At 41.7% G+C, this 24437-nt stretch overlaps 1 protein-coding gene across 1 annotated transcript; it reads right to left on the reverse strand.

Moving 5' to 3' along the window:
• Positions 1 to 7785: 7785 nt before the first annotated feature.
• LOC147427924 (uncharacterized) lies at positions 7786 to 10507 on the reverse strand. The gene has a single exon (XM_086497408.1). The coding sequence runs from the start codon at positions 10120 to 10122 to the stop codon at positions 8209 to 8211; it is 1914 nt and encodes a 637-aa protein (XP_086353534.1). The 5' UTR covers positions 10123 to 10507; the 3' UTR covers positions 7786 to 8208.
• Between the last annotated feature and the right edge of the window lie 13930 nt (positions 10508 to 24437).

Here is a 24437-nt window from a genome sequence, read left to right on the forward strand (position 1 = left end):
AGCCAGTTGTCATGTCATAAGGTAATACGACCAGTGCAGAGTATTCTGGTCCGCCTCCTCGTGTTGTGCCGCCACATACCATTGTTGCTAGGGCAACCCGTTGGGGCGCTTTTGTCCCGATGTGCCACGTGGCGCGTAATCATTATGCTCGCACGCTTCCCGTCATACCTCACGATGTCATGATTAATGCAGCCGCCTCTTCTCATTATACTTATTCCGCTAATATAAACACCCCCCCCCCCCCCGGTTTTTTTCTCACCGTTTTTTCTGAAGTGTCTCTGGTCACTCTGCCTTTTTACCCACATCCAGATTTCCATATTTCCTCGCATTCTCCTCGTTCAGGTCATGGCCCGCACAAAGAAAACAACAAGGAAGGTTTATCCTGGCCAGTCTGTTCCGCAGGGCCAGGCTAGCTCATCTACAGTGCAACCGTCAACATCGCATGTGATTCAGGGCAAGACCATGCCGCAGTTACGCGCAACAATGCGAAGAAGAAGATACGAGCGGAATAGGAGCGTTCTACTCGAACTTCGTAAGCTCCAAAAGCACATTTCATTGGCAATACCTAAACTGCCATTCCAGAGAGTTGTTCGCGAGATTTGCGAGCAAAACAACCTGAATTTTCGGTGGTCTCGAAGTGCAATGGGGTGATTGCACGAGGCCGCCGAGGATTTTTTGTAGAGCTTTTCCAGGACGGCTACATTCTCTCGGCCCACGCCCATAGGACAACATTGATGCCGCGAGACATCAACACACTTCGCCTTCTCAGGTTCAGGTATGACAAAACAATACCTTCTGCCGGTATTTTAGACCGAAAGATGGACACTATTCTGAGAATACCACCTATTGACAAGGTCAAAGTTCATGAAGTGTCTACACAAATGCATTGATACAGCACCCGTCTCAACACCGAGCGAGACACAACAGAAGACGATAGTGAGAGATTGGAGCAATTACGCCTTGAGATGATGGAGGAACAAATGGCAGATGCCATTAGCGACGCCAACACTGATGATTTGTCATTGCTGTTTCCCTATTTCCATGTTGGCCTTCCTGTGTGGGGACGCATTCTGTATTTTCCTTATCACCCCCAGGAGATTGCAATTTTACAGAACCGGACGAGGAAACTCACAAACTCAATCATCAATTGCTTGCTTTGGTGCGTGCTATTCTTTTTTTCACAATAAATTCTTTTAATATATTCAATTTTGTATAACACAAATTTCTTTACAGTTTTGTAGTTTCAAATTTGCCTTGGAATATGCAAGATGATGTCGCCGTCCTTGACTCGAACCTCTTGGTCGTTTTGACGGCCGAGGATACATCTTTAGTGGAAGTAGTTGACTGGTTCCAGTCAGTGAACATGGATACAACAAAAATTTTTGTTCTAGCTTATCATGAAGGGTACGCAATGTTTTCAATAGTGAAATTATTTTATCTTGAACTCTAATTTATTGTGATGACATATGTTTTGCTTATGTTTATTTGTAACAGATCTCATTGGAGTCTTGTTCTCTTACACCTTGAACGAAACCGGTGCTACCTTGCTAATTCATCCTATGGATTTCATGGTGAAGTACGTAGGTAAGAGGTTTTGTATTTTGTTTGACATCGCATAGAATTTTGTTAAAAGTCGCTTATGAAATTTAATTGTATTTTGCGTAGATCTATTCGGAAGCTTGTGTCTGCTCTTGAAGCTTTAACGCAAGAGCAGATATATGAGAATCTTACGATTATTAGTTGCAAAGTCCCTAAGTAGGACGATGCCTACTCTTGTGGATGGAGGGTCTTATTCAATGCAGAAATTTTGTTAGGGGTCATGCTTGATGGAAGTCGTAGAAGTGTAAGCATTTGACACTCGTTTATAGATTTGTATCTTAATAAGTTAGTAGCTATGTTAATAAACATGATGTTCTTAACGTAGGTAAGAAATTTGGCAGATTATTCAAAGGCTGATGTTTCTTCGTTTAGAAACAGAATGATTGAAAACTTGATCAATTGCGCGACCATGCGTCCAGACGGAGCACGTGATGCTTTTATCCCGCCAACACCAAGGCCCACGCCTAGGCCTCCGCCGACAAGATACCTTGTGTCTGCCACACCAACACAAGCACATATCAATATCTCCCCAGATGCCTCCCCAACCCAAGCTCCCACCAGCTCTCGTCTTGAAGAAACAACTCCAGAACCCTCAAACCCCCCACCTAGCACCTCTCATGCTCATGAAGCAGCTCCAGAGCCCCCAAACCCCCCACCCAGCAGCTCTCCTACTCATGAAGTAGCTCCAGAGCCCCCAAACCCCCAAGCCACCACCTCTCCTCAACCTCAACCAACAGCCCCCACATCACCGCACGCACAAGATTAGAAAGAGATTATGAAATGTACTTTTGACAAATTGATTACAAGCAGTGGATCGAAATTTGACTTTTGTTTTGATTATGGTTCAAAGTTTACAAAATGTTAAGCACAGTTTTCCAAAAAAATGGGAGAGTGAGGATCCAATGGTGTTTGGTCATGTAGAGAGCTGCCTTTGTCGAGTAATCTTTGAGAATAGTATTTGAATCATTGTGTAAAGTTAGTTCACTATTTTAAGTCTGTCGTTGGTAATCTGTGCACAAAGAGTCGTTTTTTCTTGTCTGTGAGGTACCTACAATGCAACGTACGCAATAAAACATTGGGATACATGAGCATGATAGAGACATCAACGTATAAAAGTAATACATGTAGCTTAGTACCTTTCGCATGTTACACTTGAAAACAAATTTTGAAGGCAAATTGAGATCGGACTCATTTAACAGATCCTCTCGAACCTGTCTTAAAGTGACATTTGATCTAACCACAACAACTGTAAGCAAATAATTTAAAAACCATATCTCGATGGACATCAAGGGATTAAAAGCATCGTCACTTAAATCTTGATCCATAGCTACCAACTGACCATTCACTCGATGCCACCTCATATAGTAGAAAGAAACTATAAAATTCTGTGATGCTATCATACACTTGCACACAACCGAGCGCTTATCAACTTTGCACAAAATGCCTTCAGAATCACTGACATCCCAATTATCATCCAAAAAATCAAGGCAAGTTTGGGACTTGCAGATGAACATGGTTTCTGTTTTTCTAACCTCCTCATCGTGGAAGAAATCTATAAAGACGTGTAATGGCATAAATAGACTGACTCGTACTTGCCTGCTTGCAATGTTTGGTCGCAAACACTTCAAAATTTCCTGATGAAGCTTGAGTTTAAAACACTCAGAGGTTTCTGAAGTTGGAACTGGCCACTTTGGGGAATCTTGTTGGGGAAGAGGGAAAGGTTTCAAAGTGCCAAATCCATGGACAGAGCAAGGGGCGTTGTAAAAGTAGTCGTAAAAGAAAACTCGCCTCTCTGCGAGAGCTCTTCTCGCACTAGTTCTGTACATAAGTTCTCCCACCGAAGCATGAAAAGCATCAAAAATACCAATTATGCACTCAATTGGTTGCCAGTCTTCTTTGTTAGAAGGATAAATAGCTGCAAAAACAAAAGATAAGAGAATGGTCACAAGAAATAGTCAACAAAATAACTTGAAGGATCTTTAAAAACTTTTTAGCAATATAGTAGTCACACAGTTTGGTCTATGAGCAGGAAACCCCAAAGGTGACTGTTGTAGTCGTAGTTTGAAGTGCATATATGCATGCTCAATGAGCACCTCTTTCACTGTCTTTCCCGTTTGAGACAAGCGAAAATCTTTAACACGTCCTTTGTAGTTGTTGATGAATTCATTTGACATCCGTTTTCTTCTTCTTGTTTGAAACAGAACCCAACTACCAATGGTGACTGTGGTAGACATCCAGCGACCATGGTCTAAGTCGAAGCTGTTGAATAGTTCCACAGATTTAACAGAGGCGGATGGTCGTCGTGGTCGTCTTCCTTCCATCTCTGCTTCTATTAGCTGTGAAGTGACACTACGCAAAAACGATAAAAGAAAAGAAGCTCACTAGTTTACACAAGAAGTAGTAGCTTCAAAAGTGTTCATCAAAAGACGTGCCTCATTGAATGTGAGTTATGGCACATTCGGCGTTCGTCGTCCATGGAAGGAGAATAATTTGCACAAATCGCGTCGTATCTTCTTATTGAGATCTTTTTAACAGAAAAAACTCTTTTTTGAAAACGCACAAATTTGAGATAAAAATCAAATAAATTGGAGCTACCGTTGTGGTGACTCAAACTCTATTGGTCGAACAGCATTCTCTCTCTAACGCCAAAAAGTCCTTTTTTGAGTCCAAACTTTTCCTAATGTTATATATATATATATATATATATATATATATATATATATATATATATATAGAGAGAGAGAGAGAGAGAGAGAGAGAGAGAGAGGTATTTTTTTCTAATGTTCTATTTTCTAACAAAGACTTCACCATGCCACTTCAAACACTCATGGTCAATGGCAGAATACCAAACCTACAAAAGCTTTGTGCAACACTTCTCAAAGCAGAGGAGCATTTGCATCTGCTTCCAGGGGAGACTCTGCATGAGAAATTTGGAAGGAGGTTATTCCTCTCACAAACCCACTCTTTTTTGGTCTTAATCATCTGGTTATTGTCAACCACATTTCTTCCCTGTGGACTTAAACAAGGAAGGTGCTATGTATAGCTACTTTAGGAGTGCACGTGAAAGCATAGATGCAGAAAGCCAACACTGTCATTTGGGATATGTAATTGATGTATTGCAGGTTGCAGGAGCTGGTCTTGGAAAAGGGATGGGGAGATACTGTAGACCACGTGTTGGAAATGATGCATCTCCTTCTTGATCTTTTGCAAGCTCCTGATCCTGACATCTTAGAGAAATTTTTGGGGAGGTTGCCCATGGTTTCCAGTGTTGTTATAATGTCTGCCCATGGATATTTTGGGCAAGCTAATGTCTTAGGATTGCCCGACACAAGTGACCAGGTAGACAAGTGACGTGACTATTGAAATTTAACATATGGCAGTGGTGAACCCTCTTACAGCAATGCTGATGACCATGCAAATTGTTTATATCTTGGACTTGAAAATGAAATTGGGGCTATAGATAATCCCTCAAATCTTGGTGGTAAGCATTATCGGTATGCCCTTCATCTTAGTTCTAAACCTCCTGAATGGTTTGATCTTTTTAACGAACTTACCTATCTTCCAAGGTGAATCGCCTCATACCTGAAGCCAGAGGGACAACTTGCAACCAGCGTATTGAGAAGATTAGTGGAACACATTACTCGAAAATTTTATGAGTTCCATTCAAAAGTGAGAAAGGCATTTTGCAATAGTGGATTTCACAATTTGATGTATGGCCATACTTGGAGACCTTTGTTGAGGTACTATGTCTGCAAGATACCATTGCATGGCCATTAAATATTCTACTTATAATGGCTCATCTATTCTGCTCTATTATGGAAGCCAAAATTCAGGCAAGACATGTGGATGGTGGAGAACGGCCAGAGGGTGCCGAGACCCAAGAGCTTGGTGGATCGATGGAAGGCGAACAGGCAACCAGAGGCTTGGTGAAAGACGAACAGGCTGAGAGAGAGAGAGAGAGACAGAGAGAGAGAGAGAGTACATGCAAGTGTACCTGGACAAAGAAATAGTGCACGTACACCTGCATGTAATCTCTCTCTCTCTCTCTCTCTCTCTCTCTCTCTCTCTCTCTCTCTCTCTCTCTCTCTCTCTCTCTCTCTCTCTCTCTCCCGTTCCCGTTTGCTACTCTAGAGTATAAGGTTGCACGCATCCCACGACCAAGCTGCAACTCAACGAAAGATACTTCAATTCAACTGCCGTTTCAGGCGAGCTGGCGCAACTTATGTGTACAAGTCATCGTCATCGTCGTCATGTAGATATTTTTCTCATGCTCATAGCAAACTACATATACACGTGTCCAAGGGTTGTCCAATATAGATGGATAGACCCTTGGTACACAAAATTGCTCCTGCCATTTGCTCCTACACACAAGGCCTTTGCAAATCTATTACTAGTTTTGTGAACTAAGCTATTGTTTAGAAGAGAGTTTTTAAACGAAGAGGTATAAATTACGGGCCCAATGTGCAATTGTAACTTAGGTTATGAGAGCGGCCCTTCCCCTACGCCGCGGCTCAGAGAGAGAGAGAGAGAGAGAGAGAGAGAGAGAGGAGGAGGAGGAGGAGGAGGAGGCTTCAGATGAAAGAGGCCAATATATATATATATATATATATATATATATATATATATATATATATATAGAGAGAGAGAGAGAGAGAGAGAGAGAGAGAGAGTTGAGGCAGGCTCTTGCTTTGTTACATGAAAGAGGCAATGTTTAACATGTCTGGCACAACTCTCTCTTTCTCTCTCTCTCTCAACATAGACATGCCACATCTGAATTCTGTCTATGAGTTAGCCTTTCCGGGACCAGTTTACAACTCCAATCTCCTTGCCCACCAACTTGGAGCTTGGTTTGAGAAGTACAATAAAGTATAGCTTGGTTTGCAGTTGCGGACAAGTTAAACCAACTTCAACAAGGCCAGTGGCTATGTGTCAACATTGCAACAAAGACAAGCTGATTGTTGGCGACATCTCCATACGCGACGCCAGTAGTGCTCGATGAAAAGTAATTGTTGACAAGAGAATTACGCACATTCAGATTTGCAAGCTAATGGTGGCGTTGAGGCAAAGAAAAAGCTGCTCCACGATGGCCTCAAGTATTGAGGTGGTGCTATTGATGGAGACTGAGGGGCTTTCAACTAGGATCTCTCTCTCTCTCTCTCTCTCTCTCTCTCTCTCTCTCTCTAACATGCCAAGTGCATATTAACTTGCAAGGCTCTCTTTCTTTATCTCTATTGAGCAAGATGTAGAGCTCTCTTTTTCTATCCCTCCCTACCTAGCTTGGAAACTACTCTACAACTTTTGGTTATGAAAACATTAGCTACGCCATGGAATTCATTTACCTCTCCTACCTATTCCAATGCCCAAGTCTGCATGTTGATATCAATGTATTTCTTGCAAGAATCTAACAGAGATGGCAAAGTTTGTATCCCATGTGATAACTCTCATTGTCTTCACCTAGGGCCCAAAAGGATGATGGGCAAGGATGAGGGAACCGTGTGTATACATAGAGAAGGTAGGGGTTTCATACCCTCCTTTCTTGGGATATACATATGGGTGATCTTGCAAAATGCATTAACGATACCAAGCATTGGGAGAGAAGGGTGAAATAGTGCATATTTAACAAAAGTGATTTGATATGTGCTCTTTTGACAGGATGTGTGTCACCCATGTTGCCACAATTTGTAGTAGAATTTAGCAAGAGAAATTAATCATGGGTACATCCATAACAAAATTTAAAATGCTACCCAAGTATGTGTGTGTGTGTGTGTGTGTGTGTGTGTGTGTGGAGGCCTATGTGTGTGTGTGTGTGTGTGTGTGTGAAAGAGAGAGAGAGAGAGAGAGAGAGAGAGAGAGAGAGAGAGAGAATGTGATGTGTGTCCTATGGAGATATAAAAGAATAGCTACACACACACACATTTATATACACTTAGGTATGCACACGCATACTCATATGTCTGAGCTTGAATATTGTATAAGAATGACCCCTTGGTAAGAGGGAACGAGACCCGCCGGAGGCGGATCGTGTGAGCTCGTAGCATTATAAGAATTATAGAAGCTATGCATTTTTTGGCCTGAGCACGTGTGGCACACATGCTAGTTTTCTTGGTTTAGAACTTATTTATCGTGCTATGTGTGAAAGGTACCCCCTAACAACTAGATTGGCAAAAATGCTTGAAAAACACTACATTGACAAACAAATTAAAATTTTGATCATTAAGAAGGGAATTTGAAAGTGGCACACAAGTTGGCGTGCCATGAGACGAATAAACATGGACTACAATGTGTAATTAGTGAGGTATTTGCAAGCGAAGAGCATGGATTATGAGAGAGGTATTGATAATGCATGCCAAATCCAAGTAGGCTTTAGCGTAAAGAGGCCCCAAAGCACTCTTGGCATAACATAGGCCATGAAAGATTTAAGTTCAGAAGAGAAGAAGAAGAGATGCTTAAAGGTCGATCGAGCAATCCAAGGGACATGAAAGATCTGTCTGACGAAGAGAAGCAGAAAAAATACCTCAAAGACCTATCGAACAAGAGATGTTGTAAGCGACCTTAAAGATATAATCCAACAAGGTTTGAACTCAAGACCTGGCTCGGGGAAAGTGACGATTATCGTTGAAGAGGAAAACCCATCAGGTAGCGGCACAGCTTCATGAGACGCCACCGCCGGGGTAACTGTCTCTGCTGGCCGCTGAATGGCGGCTGCGGTGGCCGCTGCCGGCGGGTGGCTCGTGGCGGTGTCGGCCTCGCTGCCGCTGTTGTACCTGGAATTGGGCCGCTTTCACACTTGTCACTCCCTGCCCGGACAAGGCAATCCGGGCAGAGCCGCCCACCGAGCTCCTCGTCCTCCTCGCCCCTCCTCCACACGCGCTGCCCACATGAGCTGCATTGGGCTGTGTTCTGCCCGGAAGCTGCCCGCCACGCCGCCTCTGTCGTATGGCTCTTTGATTTTCCAAAGCTCGGCAGCCGCGCCCACCATCGCCTCCTTGCGCCCCTCTTCTCCATTATGCTGCTGAGCTCCACACCTGCCTTGCTCTCACTCACATATCCAAGCGGCCCGGAAAAGGCCTCCAGCTCCATCATCCGCTCGCCGCTACTTGTATTGCAATAGCTACTCAGCAGCGGTCCTTGCCGGAAGCCGGCCCCCGGCGCCGCGGCAGCTGTTGCACAACCCATTTCACATGCCGCACATTCGCACACAGCCCATGAATATCCTCTGTTTGAAGGCAGAATTGGGCCGCTAATGTCATCCGCACAGCCATCAACAAATGCTCCTGCTGCGATGGCTTGACATAGCAGCATGTACCTCTCCTGCCAAGACATGACATTGCCACCATGCATATGCTGCACCTTCATCAATGCAGCAGGTCCTTGTTGCTCATACTCTGGAGACATGTCAGCCAAGCGCGCATATTCACATCGGTGATGCTGAATTCCATGATTTTGAGATCCCTGTGGCCCGCTTTGAGGCAGAACCGCTTGCTGCTCCGGCATCTCCTTAGCAGTACCTTGCGGTTCTGGCCGCTTCTGCTCCTGTAGAAGCTCCTGCTGCCATGTATAATCACGAACTTTGCGCCCAAATGACTGCGACCGGGCCCCCTGCGCAATGCCAGACACTGGCGTTGTGGAGAAGCTCCCACAATGCAAGCATTGCACATGCTGCAATGGCTGCTGATGGTGATGGTGATGGTGCTGCTGATGTTGACACTCTGAGCTCAGATTTGCTTTAGTAGCATTCTGCCCACCACCACCACCAACCCCCGCCACCGTAGGTTGGGTGAAGAGATGCTGCTGCATTTTGCTGTTTCCCCACCGCCCACGCTCGCGCATGGAGAGAGTGCGAGCATCAGAGTTAGTGATCGAGCGGGCATTTATGTCGAGGGTATCAAGAGCGCGAAGGTCTGTGGCATTGCGGAGGGGAATTGGCTTAGTCTGTGCTTTCTTGACAGCGTCGGGCTCACCGGAGACCTTCTTCATGGCAGCGAGGGCGCGATGAAGGGCAGCATTGCTGTTGCTTTGATCAGAGGAAGATCTCCATGGCTGAGCTTTGAGATGGGGGGCAGAGAGCCCCTCTTCCCATGCACAATTCTCCACATTACAGTTACAAGAGCCATAATTACTATGAAAACTACTCCCATTGGGAGCTGCATTGTTACTAGAGAGGTAGTTAAGCTCACCACAGCTACACCTCCTCCTTCTCTCCATGCTAGCAGCACTGGCAAGGGGAGCACCTCTGCTTTTAGCACCTCCTGTTTGCATTAAATTGGCAAGCACTTGATTGCGAGGGGCAGCGTTGTAGTCGGCAGGCGTCCCGCCGGCGAGAGGGCCTTTGCTGTTGGCGTCTGCGAGTGCATGTGAATTGGGCAGCCTAGAGGCAGTACCACTGGGACAAGAAGTGAAAGATTCCCCTGTTCTCTCTGCTTTCTTGTCACTGATGGGGAGCTCCCTTGCACTGCAAGGCAAGGTAAATGCAAGCTTGGCAGGGGCTCTGAGGCTATCTGTGGCCTCTGCAGCCTTCATCATGCAAGATTGTAAAACTTAGTGCAAAACCTTAATTAGCCCAAAAATGCAACTCTACTGGTTGGTGAACGCTAAGTTTTGCTTTCTTTATCAGGAAAAGCACAAAGAAAGCTCATTAGCAACTGCTTGTAAGGATTGAGAAGCAGGAAGGTACCTCTGCAGGAGAGCAAGCTATGGCAACTTGCAAAAGAGAAGGGTAGAGGGTTATCTGACAGAGAATCTACCCACATGCATGCACCCCCCCTAGTATGCAAAGAGTAAATGTGGGTAAAGGACTATATCAGAGTGGAGGAGGAGTGTGTGTGTGTGTGTGTGTTAGAATTGAGAGATGAGGAAGAGCAAAGACTCACATAGCAATGCACACTCACAATGATGTGTAGAAGTGAGAGATATAGGAATCCAACATTGCGCACACACACACACACACACCGCTTGAAGGCAATTATGTAGGCACGCAAGTACACCTCCAATGGTATGAAGCATGTGTAAAATCAAAAAATTCAACCCAGGCTCCAGACATTGATTTGTCTTGTTTTGAATTGTGAAGGTTGAACGGAGAACCTTTTGGTATTCAAATAATTAATTGCCTTCAGCTTTAGGCTCATATTGTTGGACCTATGAACTTCGAAGGCAGCATGTACAGTCTACTCAACACAACACAAAAACACATCCAACAGGTCAATGTACTTTCCATTTTGTGTAGCTGGCCCCCATCACCACACATGCACACCATCACCGTCCACAATGCACATGGCATATAAGTCTACACTATGCATACACAAAATCGGGTATTCCAAACACCCTTTGTTGGTTAGGGCGTTTATAACTAAATCAAACACAACCCCAAAATCGGGTATTCCAAACACCCTTTGTTGGTTAGGACGTTAGAACTAAATCAAACACAACCCCATAATCGGGTGTTCCAAACCCGTGTTCGGAAAAATCATTTTTTCAAACATACAAATTTCCTTTCCTTGAGTTTGCCAAGAGGAATTTTTAAAAAATTAGGGGGTTTTTACACTATTTTTCTCTATTTTGGGGCGGATTTCTCCTTTTCCCCTTGCCTTCAACCGGCATTTTTGAAACTGGAAACGGCACGATATTAAGCTGAGACACATTTTTCCCGAACACTGTTCCAAACTAACATAGCCTAGGTGTGATGAAATCCCACCTACAAATTGTTCATTTTTATTTTTTACCATATACTCACAATTTTGAATGGATGATTCATATTCATCGTACAATTATCGTCAAGCACATTGCGTGCCTTAAGGGGTCATAACATGGCAACGCCACCACTTAGTACCATTAACACGAACTAATTTTGAATGCTCAACTAGAATGTAAGAAAACCTACAAATTTTAGATTAATATAATATAAAAACTTTCAAACATAAATAATCTAGCTCTTAAATTTTCCACATGTAGGTTTCTGAAGGACACAATTTCAAGCATTGCTAGCGTTTTGGAAAAAGTGTTACAATCTTATTGCTTGAAAAACCAATAATGTCACCTAGGAGCAGACGAAAAGAAATTATTTTGCCTTAAAATTTATGGAAATTAGGGTGAAAAAGACATAATTTTAGTTTTTTTATAGAAAATGATAATTTTATTTATTAATGTCGTTTGGTATATCAAAGGAAAAGCAAATAACATAGCCGACGAACTTCTTGAAATTCCTCAAGGGCGCTTTTAATACAAGCAACATCTAACAAGATTCCATGCCCAATAGGATATGAGCAGAGGGTGTGTGGCCACTTAGCATTTTGGAAGAGAATGGCAGTTAAGGGTGCATTTTAGACTGTGCAATGGACTTGCTTCTGCACAAGCTACCTTTTCCACCCAGTAGAGAGACGCTATTATTGGGGGGGTGTCTTAGATAATGCCCCCCAAAAAAGAATCCGTGTTTCAAAGGAACTACTTAAGCTTTAACAGATTGACAAAGCATTGCATCCACTATGAATTCCCCAATTCTATCTTCCATGCATTGTTAAGCCTATCATATCATGGGGTAGTAGTACAGAGAGCCAAAAAGAAGTGTGAAGTCTATCCACCCAGGAGTTTGAGAGAAGGGTAGTTGCCGATGTTGTAGCCTACGATCACGGACTGATGGTGGAAGTTGAATATTGTGGACGTATGTACAAAGAAGATGCTAGGAGTTGCACAAATGTGTACCAAAGTGTTACCATATATGCGGTAGTGACATGTGTGAACGCACTTAGGACCGCTGGGGCATTTTTTCCCTCACTCAGAGGTTTTTTCCCCCGTGCATTGTATATACGCCCATCATTCTAGGGCTAACTTATCTTTCCATTATGCACTAAGCAATACACTCTCTGTTGTGTGCCTTGAGCTTCTTCGTCTTTTCCAAGTTGTGTGTGTTTCCCTGCAACCCTAATTCCAACAGTTGGTATCAGAGTAGGTTGTGTCCTCTCGGGCATAGTCGTCAACATCACCAACACCCACTTGCTCACTTTCTCCAATTTCAGTGAGCTTTGGTAAGCATCAGCAGGCCGACAAATACTCCGGGAGATCGAAGAGATTAGTCTACTCAAAATTTTGGTTTGGGCTCATTTCGGCCTCCGTTTCCACTATAGACGATACTGCACAGGCAATTTGTCCTTTTGTGCAAAATTTTTGTTAGTGCAATTTTCTGCAGAACAGGTCCCTTGCACTCGTGTTTGGGTTGTGCTTTATAGCACATGTTTGTCCTACTTTGTTTTCCTCTTTCCAAACAATTTTCACATCAGGTGCAGTCACTCGCCATGGCTGACAACAACACAGATGTTTCTCAAGATATTTGTTGTTGTTGAGGATAAATTGGATGGGGACAACTACCAATGTGAGCTTACATGATGACACATGTTCTTATGTCAAACGGCATTTGGAATATTGTGCAAGGCATTTATGTACGTCCATCTTCTGTAAAAACAAGCTTTGTTGAGGATGTTGCAAGTTTTGGTGGCATGTGTGTTGCTGCTAGAGGTGTTTTGCCTACGACTGAGCAGTCTCATTGGGATGTTAGAGATGAGTAGGCTCATAGATTGATTGAACTATCTATGAAGTGCACTATTACTCCTCGTATTCACTCAGCTAAATCAGCAAAAGCGTGTGTGCAAGATCAGGTATACCCAGTTTTGGTAGTTAGGTGAAAAAGTGTGACACTCAAGGTGTTCAACACATTTGTCTACACCTCGTATGCTAGTGGCCAACTAGGACTAAGATGCTATAATATACCCTTGGAGAGTGAAAAAATGTCAATTTTTAATCTTTGATAAATTTTTTATCCTAAGATGTACACTAAGGATAATCCAAAGGTTTCACATAGGTAAAATGGATAAAAGATAAACTTATGAAGCCTAATTGCACACAATACTTTTTCTATGGGCTCCTTGTACCACAAACTATAATATATATCAAATCCATGAGAAAATGAGAATAATTTTATTTATTATAATTTTTAAAAGAGTTGAATTTCATTTATTATTATTCTATGTAAAATTTCCAAGGAAGATTTGTCGAAATTCAATCGTTAAAGTATGAACCTTTTCATCTCACCACATTCCACATAATTATATCTATCAAATGATCGTAAGATCTTTAGAAATTAGCCTTGCATCTATAGATATCTTGTGTAGAAATAGTGATGTAAGAATTGGTGAATTTTTTTACAAAGATAGTTACTAATAATTTAAAGAAATGAGAAAAAAATTCCAATAATTCCAAATATTCTCTTTAAGCATATGCAAGATTTATGTGCAAGTTCAAAATTAAGTAAGTGATAAGAGACTTATATAAGAATCTATGCTAACTTCACAATGCTGTGATAGGGCGTGACAGGCCAATTCAAGAGATTCCTTACACACATAAAGTCCTATTTTCTTTAGTTTGTTTAGAAATCAGGCCTTTTTGGTATGTTAGTACTTATGCCTTTTATGTGGCCACCAATTCTTGGCTCTTAAAAATGAGTATAGCTAGGGTGTCATGCAATAACATTTGCATAAAAAGCTTGATTTTTTGCAGTCTAAAGCTGCATAAACTACCAAAATTGGGTACACCTGATCTTGCATACACTAAAAACAGGCTTGGGATATTCTGGCTTGTCTTTATGCAAGTCGCCAGTGAGGCTAAAATTGCATTGATGCGTAAAGAGTTGGAGTCGAAGATTATGCAAGAGCAAGATGACATGGACACTTTTCTTACTGGTATCAAGGATATTAATGAGCAACTCATTTTTGCAAGCAAAGTCAGTTATGATATTTCACTTGTGCAGACTGTTCTTGATGCATTTCCGGATTCTTACCAAACTTTTGATAGTACTTGGAGACTTATGACCCAAGGAAACCCTCAAGCTATCAAGTTTGATGCGTTATGCACATTGTTGTTGCAAGAGTCACTTTCAAGAAAGAATATGGCTAAATAGCATGTAGTTGATCAGACTTTTGTTGTTGCTCAAAGAAAAGGTGGTAATGACAATGTAGCCACTTATCATGGTTCCTCGGTGAGTAGAGAATAACATGTTCCTAATGCTTCTGTTGTTGGTAGCACCTCATCTGAAAATTCTAGTGAAAAAGGCAAAAGGAAAATGTGTTGCCATTATTTCAAGGCTAATGATCACTTGATGAAGCGGTGTCCTAAATTGAAGGCAAAAGGGGCCAAGAAGAAAGAGACTGGTTTCACTACAAAGTTCAACTATTGTAGAATCTTCTGTGAAAGGAGATTGTGATGCTAATGTAGATGTAGAGTGGGCATTTAGTGCAGAGTGCACTTATGATCCTTATGTCCATGATGCATGTATGTCAATTGCTACAGATTCGCATGTGTGGTACTTTGATAGTGGTGTTACAAAGCACATTACTTCACATTGTGACTTGTTTACCTCTCTCGAATTTGTCCCTCATGGAAATATGGTCACTTGTGCCAACAATGTCTCTTATCCGGTCAAGGGGGTTGGAAAGATTGTGCTAATTGCTGGGAATGGTAGTTCTTTCACACTTGTTGAAGCACTTTATGTACCTAGAAAATAAGAACCTTTTTTTTGTATCTACATGTGCTAGACTTGGACTTGTTGTTGAATTTGTGGATGACAGATATACAGTTCATGATCTCAGTTTCGGTGATGAAATTGTTGTATTTGGCATCTTGTATCGTGGGTTATATAAGCTCACTTTGTATGACAAGCTGTATGGGCAAACTTTTGCAAATCAATTTGTGGATTCAAAGGCTATTTCAAATGAAAAACATTAGCATGCATGTTTTGGGTATCTGAATTTTTCCAGTTTGCCGCATTTGCAAAAATCTGATATAATTTCTTCTTTGCCGCCTTTTGAAGCACCTTCAAAGCATGTTTGTGAAGGTTGTATTTTGGGTAAGATGCTACATTTAAAGTTTCCAAAGTATGGTTTAGTTAGGGCTACATGCAGATTGCAGCTTGTGCATAGTGATGTTTGTGGGCCTATGCAAACTCCGTCCTTAGGTGCGCAATTACCTGTAATTTGTGACTTTTGTTGATGATTACTCCAAGCACGCATGGGTGTATCCACTTATTCTAAAGTTTTCATGTGGTTCAAATTTTTGTTGGTTATGGTTGAATTTTTTTTAAAATGTACTAGTTATGGGCACCCTCCATTCAGATCGAGGGGGGGAGTATATGTCTCATGATTTTAATGCATTTCTGGCTAATCATAGGATAAAACACCAATGTACAGTGTTGTATACACCTCCAAAAAATAATATTGCTGAAAGAAAAACAGGTTGCTTATGAAGATGGCATGATGTGTGGCCAAGAGAAGTTATCATGTGTGCTACTTACGTACTCAATAGGTGTCCCACAAAATCTTTGCGATCTGTGACTCCGTATAAATCATGGAATGATAAGAAGCCATGTATTGATCACATGCACATTTTTGGTTGTTTAGACTATGATTTGGTGCCACAAATGCAGTGCAAAAATTGGATGATGAGGCTGTTAAATGCATTTTCGGTTGGTTACAATATTGAAAGCAAAGGTTACATGCTATACCATCTGCAAAAAAAACGTATCTTGGTTTTACGAGATGTTGTGTTTGTGGAAGATTCTACAGGTTTAGCCTTTGTTATCATGTACCAAAGACATTAATGTATACTCATAGGACATCCATGACACTTTGGTGCCTCTTTTTAATGGTGGAAACTTGAATGTAAATTCTAATGAGTCAAATGCACAACCTATGAGGGTTTCAAAAAATGCTATAAATCAGCCTATTATTGATGCAGATGTACATGATGTACTTGACGTAGAAAGGACTGAGAATGAGGAAGCTAGAGGTATGCCAAAATGGCTTGTGCATACTCTACCTGATAGTAAATTGGATGCACCTATGTATAGTTGTACTCATTTAGATTCCCGCCATGCATCTTATGCATCAGATTGCTATGCTTTGGTTGTTTCTAGTTTATGTGATGTGGAGGAACCTCTTTCATTTGATGAAGCATAGAATTTAGAAAATTGGATGGTTGCCATGCAATCAGAATATGATGCACTTATAGAAAATGACACATGGACCTTATGTGTTTTGCCTCCTAGCAAGAAGGCCATTGGTACGAAGTGGGCTTACAAGTTGAAACGTAGCCGGATGGTGAGATTGATTGCTACAAGGCTCGGCTTGTCGAAAAAGGTTATGCATAGCAAAAGGCGTAGATTATGAAGAGAATCTTAATTCCAATTGTTGTATGGATGCTGTCCGTTTTCTTTGTGCATTCGCAGCTCATGGATGTACATCAATTAAACATTGTTATTGCTTTCTTGAATGGTGGTATATTTGAGGAAGTTTATGTAATGCAGCCTCACGGTTTTGTCAAGAAAGGACAATAAAATAAAGTGTGCAAATTATGTAAGAAAGCTTTGTATGGGTTGAAGCAATCTCCTCGTGCTTGGTATGAGAAATCTGACACTCATTTAGTTAAACGAGGCTTTCGTAATAGTCCAACAAGAAGCACTTTATATGTAAAGTGTGAGGGTGATGTATTTATCACCATCGTTCTATATGTATATGATTTGCTGATTATTGGTCCGAATGAGACACACATTGTTGAATTCAATGCTAATTTGAATGCTACTTTCAAGATGAAAGACTTGGGGTTTTTGCATCATTACTTGGGCATACAGTTTAAGCAAGCAGTGTGATGGGGGTATTGCCTTGCATCAAACAAGCTACATAAAGACATTACTATGTAGATTTGGACTTGAGGGTTGCAAACCTATTGCTACTCCCATGAAAACAGGTTTAAAATTAGGTCTTCACGATGCTGGTGATCTTACCGATGTCACTCTTTATCAAACTATTGTTGGATGCCTTACCTATGTATGCAATACAAGGCCAGATATTCATTTTTCAGTCTCACAAGTTAGCAAATTTATGCATAGCCCAGGGTCTAAGCATTGGCAGGATGTTAAGAGGATATTTCACTGTACTTGAGTGGCACTTTACATCTTGGGTTGTTTAATCCCAAGGGGGATCATTGCCACTAGGTTTACATGCTTTTTTGGACTTAGATTGGGATGGTTGTTATGACACATGAGTGTCCACAATTGGTTTTTGTTTCATGCTCAGTAGTTCATGGATATCATGGTTGAGAAAGAAGAAACCTAATGTGGCCACTTCTAGTTGTGAAGTTAAGTACATGGCATTCTTCACAACTGCGATTGAGCGTGTATGGCTCATATGCCTTATGGCTGATTTGGGCGTTGGACAGTGGCAACAACAGTTGGCGTCAAGTATGCATCCCCACCAAGCAAAAGTGCATTCTGCTATACAGATTGACCTAGACAAGGCTTATGAGTTTACATGGTCATACATAGAAGATGTCATGAAATTGTTGGGCTTTGGGTCTCGACTATATCGATTAATTCATACTCTGGGAGCTGGTGGTCACTTTGATCTTCTATTCAACAAAAGAATTTTGGGATCTTTTGAAGTCAAAAGATCAATTGGATAGGGATGCCCTCTTACCCCCTTGTTGTTTGCCATCGGCTCACATCCTCTAGTTATTATTGTCGAAGCTTGTACTGCCAGGGGGGACATCCAAGGGTTGGCCTTGCCTAGCAACAACCAGCTCCTGGCAAATTTATTCACAAGTGAATCTCTCCTCTTCTTGAAAGCTTGCCCCCAGGTAGTCCGAAAGGCTGTAGAGATTGTGCAAACATTTTCCATTGCCTAAGGGTCTAAGTGAAATATTAAAAAATCAAGGCTGATCTCTCTGTTTGAGAACGACTCATTCAACCCATCTTTTTGGACATGATAGATTGTCTCAAAAGGTAAGGTTTTTCAACATTTGGGAGCCCCCTTGGGGGTGGACATAACGCACAAGCAAAGATTCCATTGGGTCTTAGAAAAGATCAAGAGAAAAATGAGAAGGTACAAGTATGTGCTGCTACCCTTCCTTAGCCGAGTTAAAGTAATCAACTGCTTCATGCTCCCTTACATTGCCTTCACTAGCCCGCTCCTTAAAATAACCAAATTTAACAAGAAAGAATAATAACCAAAGGCTTTTATGGAAAAATAACACCAAAGCCTTGGTGCCATGGCAGTGGGCAAAATGGGAGGTAGTCATTGGCCTAGTGGAACAAGGTGGTGTAGCGATCCTCAACCCTGTTGTTCATGGTAAGACCCAATGTGCCAAGTTTGTGGTCTTGATTGCCAAACAAGAGAAGGCATGGGCTATTATGACCAAGGATATGATGGACCACACAAAGCTCTACTCTAAAGGTGGGCATTGGAAAGGGTTAGAGGTTCATGGCAAACTCCTAGCCCCTCAATGGACCAGCGTGAGATTGAGTGGCACAATAGGTGAGCTGGTGTGTAAGTGCAACAGAGCAATGGAGGCTTTGGGTGGGGAGAGTTAACCAAATACTTCCAAAAATCCATAACACATTGGTCCCTGTGGCTCTCTAAAGATGCTGGCATACTTTTGAACCCTTATTGGAGAGAGATTGCCAAAAAGGTGAATAACAAAGGAATCCATCGATTGAACCACATGTGGGACATCAAAAATGTGAGGTGGAAAGAGACAGACCAATTGGCTGCCTAGTTTAACCTTAATGGCACTGAGAGATTGTTGATTAATAGAGCTATGGAAAGGTTGGACATTCTCTTAATGCCCCTTTGCAAACCCAGTCTTGAGTGGAAAGCCTAACGATGGCCACAGAGTAGCCATTTCCTCAAACCACACACCAAGGGCATCTACCTTGCACTTGTGCACAAGGGGATTGGTTCAACCCCCTCAACAAACATTGCGGTAAGCAATGGCCGGAGGCACTGTGGGCGGTGACTACAAAGAACATATAGAACCATAGTGACCCTTCTCAATGAAGATATTTCTATGGAAGGTGTTATGGGGGGCCCTTTCCAACAAGTGACAAGATCCTAGCTTGCGATATTAGCTCTAATAGGTGCTTGGGTTGCAAAATGGCTAGTGAGGACCTGCCCCACCTATTCATGCCTGCGGATTAGAGGCTTGGAAGTAGGTAAGATATGAAAATGGCTCCAAAGGACTTGGAAGATAGGGGTTGTACAAGAATGATTTATTCCTAGGAGGGAAAGGGATGAAGCCAAGCACTTCTTATATGTACTCAACTTGTTAGATTCTTCTTCTTCCATCATATTTGGAAGGCTAGGAGCTATCGAGTGTTTGATAAAGATCTCTAGGTAGCCAACTTCTTAGAGATTATCCGAGAAAGCAGGGAAACAATTGATGTGATTGGAAAAAAGAAAGAATTCAGATGACTGGAATAGGGTAGATCTCCTTTTCAAGACTATGATGATATGATGTATGTGAGGTGTGGCTCCTTTTGAAAAGCTTGGTCATCAATCTCTTATGGAATTTTTTTGGCCATGGCTTGATTTGAGCATGGTGCTGATGTAATGGTTTCTTCTTATTAATGTCACCTCTCACATAATGTGACATTTGCCCCAAAAAAAGGTCAGTGTCACTAGATGCAAGTTGCAACTTGTAGATCACAATAGGCTTAACTTTCTACCTCTAATAGACGCATCTTTGTTAGGGCTTGCGAATGCTCACAAAAAAGTGGCCTTTAGTGCATTTTTATCCAACTAAATTTGCAAGATCTTGGTTAGATTCCAAGCTTGCCGCATGAAGAAGACATGAAAAAATCTACAAGTTTTAGGGTAGAAGTTGGCAAATCTTTCAAATTTAGACCTGAGGAACGGGAGACCTTTAAGTATGTCGTTTTCTCTCTAGTTAGAAATCTTATTTAGTGGACCCTAGGATTTCCTTCTATTGATTTGACTAGTCTTCTCGTGCTATCTTATTATCTTTGACATCAAAACGACAATACTATTGTTATATCCCTATGTTTTGTTCATAATCTAAGAGTTGATCTTTGAAGGGCTTCAAAAAGGCATACTGTTCCTTGTACAAGGTTGTTTTTAAATCACCCTTTCATGAGGAAGGCCTTGATGTGTAACTTCCTTAACATTGGGAAGAGCTACTCCATGCATGTGTAAGGTCAATCTCAAAGGAAGAGTGGCAAGGGCTATGATTTTAAACCCCATAGATTCTATTTTAGCCGTATACATGGCTTGCAACCCTGGTCAATTCCCACAGAGGTGGAACAAGACAATAAGCTATCACATGAAGTAGTAGAGATTAGTTCACCAGGTAAGATGGGAGTGGAAGGACAACAAGAGGTTGCTATGGCTCTGCATAGTGTAAAAGCCCTTTTGGTCAACATAGTGCTTTTCATGAGGTGCACATTGATGAAGGCAACACTCTTGCACACATTTTAGGTGCAAATAGGCCTTGAGTTTGAGACTATGCCTTTTCTGCATATTGCTTTGAACTTTCAATATAACTTGTGGGAGCATGCAAAGTGTAAAGCATCTATCTATACTATATATAATTGAGCTTAAAATTTTAAAGGAAGGAGAGGGAATCCATGTGTCACTCTCTCCTCCATTTCAAGAACCTTAAGAAACATTTGGTTTGAAATGTAAAAGTGAAAAGGTAAGTAGCAAGTCATTTGGTTTAAAAATGTAAAAGTGAAGGGTAAATAGCAAGTACTTTGACTGTAGAAAATGAAAAGACTTAGTTTCAACTTTTCAGTTCTGTCAAAAAGTCACAATACTTAGTACTATATCTATATTTATATTATTTAAACTCTTTAGCAAGGCCTCACTCTTGGCTTCAATTTTGAAGGGTGATTAATTTTGTTTTTGTAAAGGGTGGCTATACTTCGCATTTTGAAGGTCGGAAAAAACACCGAGCACTATATGGCATGAAAGTGGTTATATGGGATCAAGGGTGGAGATGATAGATCATGACACACATGCATCGTAGACCATGCGATTGGCACCCAAATTTACAAATCAGTCTACACTTACACTGTAATGCATATGAGTACCATGATCTTTACTGAAAGCATGTAAGCGTTGTGGTTAGAGCCCATGCCTTGAATAGGGTACGTCGTGGCTTTGATATGCAAGGTGCGAGACAATCTTGACTAGATCAAATTTACTTGCTGACCCGAATTTACTTTTTCGTCGTGAATTTACTCGACAATCCAAATTCAATGATTCGAATGACCCCCAATGTCGATCCCATTGGGATGTGCCCGGGCTAGATTGTGCGGAGCATAGAGAACTCCCTTTTCCTTTCTATCCTTAAAATTTATACTTGAGCTTCAAAAAATGTAGAACTTTCAAATATTTCACGCATTGTATAATGTTGAGCTAAAATCTCGCACTTGATACCTTCACGTATAATTTTCCTTCTAGCCTTAAGAATGTGCACATTGCATGTTGTAGCTTTCCACAAAGGGTCAGAGTCAAATGATCTTGGAGTCGATTGGTGCTACCTACACCTTATGTGGGACACACACACACACACACACACACACACACAGAGGGCCTGCCAAAAATATTTTCTCTAATCGAAGAAATCTTAAAATAAAAATTTGTAAAATTTTCTTCATTGGCAAGCTTGAAATCTAGCCAAAATTCTACAATTTTAGTGGCAAAATTACATTAAACTTGGCTTATTGCAAACATTGGGAGTCTCATATAGCCCCAAAATAGAAGAGCATGATAGACATAGAAAAGTTGAATACCCAGTATATCCACGATCACTCTCTCACCACCCCGAGCACAACTATTGAACATCTGCTACACCCTCCATGGGGCACTGGTGTATGTGCGTGTGTGTGTGTGTGTGTGTGTGTGTGAGAGCGAGAGAGAGAGAGAGAGAGAGAGAGAGAGAGAGAGAGAGAGAGAGAGAGAGAGAGAGATGAGCCCTAGAGGCATCCATGTGTCACTTCAAGGGTTAGTCTACTTTTCCTTTTGAAGGCCATAAAGAAACTCCGGCCCTCAAATTTAATACTTTGATATCTATACTATTTCTTTATTGAGCTTGAGAAATCCTTGAGCACTGAAGCCTTCCATGCATCAAAAAGTGCTCTCTCTCTCTCTCTCTCTCTCTCTCTCATGCATGCGCATGGGTGAATCACCACTTTTTTCCAGAATGTAGAATCTCACAAGCATTATCGACAATCGAAACGGCTATCTCTACTATTCCCATGCCACTACTGGTTAGGGAGTATGAGGTTGGCAACTTGGCTTGCGAGAGAAGTTAGAACTAGACCGCCACAAGTCTAGGACTCCTGGTCCCAACTCAGTGGCCACAGATCTCACGTGTGTGTGTGTGTGTGTGTGTGTGTGTGTGTGTGTGTGTGTGTGTGTGTGTGAGAGAGAGAGAGAGAGAGAGAGAGAGAGAGAGAGAGAGAGAACAGAGATTACCGCAATCTACACATTTGGCAACATTTTAGCACTTCAAACCAACTTGAACAACTGTAAGAGAGAGAGAGAGAGACAACAGAGATTACCGCAATCTACACATTCGGCAACAGTTTAGCACTTCAAACCAACTTGAACAACTGTAAGAGAGAGAGAGACAACAGAGATTACCGCAATCTACACATTCGGCAACAGTTTAGCATTTCAAACCAACTTGAACAACTGTGAGAGAGAGAGAGAGAGAGAGAGAGAGAGAGAGAGAGAGAGAGAGAGAGAGAGAGAGAGAGAGAGAGAGAGGACAAGAAGAAGAAGAAGAAGAAGAAAGCAACATTACACAGAGCAAGTCACACCTTTAAGGTGGTGGTCATGCGAGGCATAGTTATCAGTAATTGATTATTGTGCCTATTATGCTTTATTTTGAGAAATTCAATGATTATTGAGCCTACTCTATGGTCGCACAAAAAGACTCAGCCAAAATTGAACCTGCATTGTTGCCACCTAGCGGTTGAGCTCCAACCACGAGCTGGTAGTTGGCCTTGGATACCCCTCACGACAAAACGTCGGCTCTGCATGTGCAGCTGCCATGGCCATGTAACTCTCTCTCTCTCTCTCTCTCTCTCTCTCTCTCTCTCTCTCTCTCTCTCTCTCTCTCTCTCTTAAAGAGGTGAAAACAACATCGTCAACGCGCACGCTTAAAAAAAAGGTACATGCGATAGAGTACCTTTGCAACTATGCCAATTTTAGCATATTTTACAAGAGCCTTGGCATAGTAGAATTGAGATCCTTCACTCAGGAGGCTGAGTTATCCGCCCAAATTACTTATAATTGAGCCTCGTGTGACCATGCCCTAAAGTTGGCTTTCTATAGTTGTTCCTAATCCAGGATGTTAGGGACAACTAGCCCATGGGGCCTTGCCTTTGTTTTTAGAACCACAAAGCCCTTGGAGAACCCACAGTTTTATGACTCTTCTTTGCAGCAACGCACGGGTCACATACTAGTACTCATTGAATCTTGAGTTTGGATAGCATGTTTGCAGATCATTTACTGTGGGAAAAAGCTAGTGCTACTAAGCAAAATTACTTTGAAAGCGTGTGAAGTTTTTACAACTTGTATGGGTGATGGTTTTCTATTGGAAAATGTTGCCCCATCAAAGATTCAGCTTGCCCATCTCACAAGTTACAATACTTGTTTGTGGGATTTTCATGAGAATTTTTTTTATCAAGATGGCGCTAGCTAGCGATGGAGGAAAGGCATTTAAGGACACACCGCCAATGTGAACAAGGCTTAATGAAGAAAGGAGTTTTTCTAACATTTTGTCAATGTGAACAAGCTTCAATTTTCAAGGGAGACAACTCATACTCTGGGGGATGAGGTCATCATGGAGGCCAGCATGTGTACAACGTTCAAAGCCTCTCTACCAAAATTTGTCTGCCTCTCCCTTTTTTTTTGCCATTCTATGCTCATTTCTTTAGTTTTATATTTTCATGGGCTCTAAAATCAATTGGATTGAAGGTCTAATAAGTGTCTTCA

The sequence above is a fragment of the Adiantum capillus-veneris genome, chromosome 23, assembly GCF_014529385.1.
Source record: "Adiantum capillus-veneris isolate H3 chromosome 23, ASM1452938v2, whole genome shotgun sequence".
NCBI lineage: Eukaryota > Viridiplantae > Streptophyta > Polypodiopsida > Polypodiales > Pteridaceae > Adiantum > Adiantum capillus-veneris.